The 2437-nt window shown below is 58.1% G+C and overlaps 1 protein-coding gene across 1 annotated transcript in view; it reads left to right on the top strand.

Moving 5' to 3' along the window:
* Positions 1-2437, top strand: part of USP11 (ubiquitin specific peptidase 11) — a 29417-nt gene that overhangs the window by 9368 nt on the left and 17612 nt on the right. Inside the window, 7 exon segments of the mRNA XM_077762879.1 lie at positions 1-14; positions 76-197; positions 200-492; positions 613-696; positions 794-888; positions 1463-1669; positions 2353-2437. The exon segment at positions 1-14 is cut by the window's left edge and continues 177 nt beyond it. Of these exon segments, the coding sequence (XP_077619005.1) occupies positions 1-14; positions 76-197; positions 200-492; positions 613-696; positions 794-888; positions 1463-1669; positions 2353-2437 (900 nt within the window).

Below are 2437 nucleotides of genomic sequence, written 5' to 3'. Positions count from 1 at the left end.
CTTTCCTCCCTGGGGTATGCCACACCCCACCTGACCTCATCTCCAAGCCCGGTCCCAGGCTTGGCTCCCGCCCAGTCACCTCACCCAGTGTCCTGTGAAGAAGCCCCAGCCTGACCCGGCACAGCCACCGCGTAGCTCTAGCTGTAACTCTGTCTCTGGGCTTTGCCAGGGCGCTAACCCTGACTTCGCCCGCATGCGCATCCACCCCAAACCGTGGTGTCCGCTGCCCCGGGCAGGCCTTGTCACCCACCATCACCCCGTCAACAGGAGGTGGCTCAGGAGGCCTGGCAGAACCACAAACGGCGGAACGATTCTGTGATCGTGGACACCTTCCACGGTCTCTTCAAGTCCACGCTGGTGTGCCCCGATTGTGGCAACGTGTCTGTGACCTTCGACCCCTTCTGCTACCTCAGTGTCCCACTGCCTGTCAGCCACAAGAGGGTCATGGAGGTCTTCTTTGTCTCCATGGATCCTCGCCGCAAGCCAGAGCAGGTACGGGGTGATGGTGACGCGGGGACATTCCGGCATGCTGACCCCACCACACCTTGACGGTGCCCGCACTAATTCCCCACACGCCCTTCTGCTCTTTTGCGGATACCGTTCCTCCCTCAGCACCGGCTTGTGGTCCCCAAGAAAGGCAAGATCTCGGATCTGTGTGTGGCTCTGGCCAAGCACACTGGCGTGTCTCCAGAAAGGGTGAGGCTCTGCAGGCAGAGGGGCGGGAAGTGGGGGGCAGAGGGCCCGGGAAGATCTTGCAGGCTGACCGGCCTCCTCTCTGCATTACCATTCCCAGATGATGGTGGCCGATGTCTTCAGTCACCGCTTCTATAAGATCTACCAGCTGGAGGAGTCTCTGAGCAGCATCTTGGACCGAGATGATATCTTCATGTGAGTGAGGGCGCCAGGAGAGCTAGGGCTTCCCCAGGAGTCTCCTCCGAGCCAATTCCCTGTCCCCCATTGGCCTGACTCGCAGGGTACCTGCCTCGTGTGGNTCTTCTTGGGTGTCTTCTGCCTTGTGACATGTTGGAGGCTCCTGTTTCTTCTTCTGTATTCTGTTCAGCATTCCCTGAGTTCCTCGTGTCACAAAGTGCTGCGTCATCTAACACCTGTAAAGCACAAAACACCGGGTGTCTCTTTAAAAAATAATTTCAGACTGTTAGGGGTGAGTGGGTGGAGCAGCTGGGGCAGGGTCCCCGGGCCCCTCTTTTTTTTTTTTTTTTTTTTTAAATGTTTATTTTTGAGAGACCGAGCACAAGCAGGGGAGGGGCAGAGAGAGGGAGACACAGAATCCGAAGCAGGCTCCAGGCTCTGAGCTCTCAGCACAGAGCCCGACACGGGGCTCGAACCGTGAAAACCTGACCTGAGCTGAAGTCAGATGCTTAACCGACTCAGCCACCCAGGTGCGCCCGCGGGCTCCTCTTAAGTGTCCTGTCAAGTGTGGCCTGGTGTTCACCCCCCACAGATACGAGGTGTCGGGCAGGTCTGCCATTGGTGAGAACTCCAGAGAGGACGTGGTGCTGCCCATCTACCTGCGGGAGCGCACACCGGCGCGGGATTATAACAACTCCTACTACGGCCTGATGCTCTTCGGGCACCCGCTCCTGGTGTCCGTGCCCCGTGACCGGCTCTCCTGGGACGCCCTGTATCACATCCTGCTGTACCGCCTCTCGTGAGTCTGCCTTTTGGGGGACATGGGGAAGGTGGGGTCTGAACTTAGAACCAGGTGTCGAGCTGCTCAGAGTTGCCAGCCCCTTGCCGCTTGCAGGAGACAGCTAAGCTTAACATGGGCAGAGAGCAACTTGTAGGGTTTTTTCCCCTCTTCGTCTGAACCTCTGGCTTTGCCACAGTCTCTCCTGGGTGTTGGAGATGACAGGGGCCAACAAAACGGACAAAATACGCACAATTTTGGCACTTCGTTACCCTCTCCTTGGAGAGGCGTGGAGATTTGTATCTTTGTTGGTCGATTTCCGTTGTGCCTAAAATCCAGAGTCCTTAGTCAGGCAAGTAGAGCACTGTGCTCTCTGGCTTACTGTCTCCCTCGTGTTGTGCCAACGCGTCTCTTCCTCGGAGGCCTCCCCTGATCAAAGTTTACGGCCCATCGTGTGGGGGTTTACCAGCAGCTTATCATACTTAAGGTCCATGCGTCATAACCATGACTCGTGAGGTCCTACCTTGTCGGGCCGCCTCTTCGGGCGCTCCTGTGTCCTCCCCTGAGGCCGTGTGGGCTCACCACGAACAACTGCTTGCGCGCGGGCTTGCCGGTGTTTCCCATCATAAGCAAAGTAGGGTCCCGGGCCCTGGCCTGCCTGCCCCCGTGCCCCTCCCCGAGACTCTCACCTGCTCGCTTGGCAGGCGCTACGTGACCAGGCCCACCTCTGATGACGAAGATGACGGGGATGAGAAAGGTGAGGAAGAGGCAGGAGAGAGGATCGACAAG

This window comes from Crocuta crocuta, unplaced genomic scaffold (assembly GCF_008692635.1).
Source record: "Crocuta crocuta isolate KB4526 unplaced genomic scaffold, BGI_CrCroc_1.0 scaffold610, whole genome shotgun sequence".
In the NCBI taxonomy this organism is placed as follows: domain Eukaryota; kingdom Metazoa; phylum Chordata; class Mammalia; order Carnivora; family Hyaenidae; genus Crocuta; species Crocuta crocuta.
This window is presented reverse-complemented; position numbering and strand designations above follow the sequence as displayed.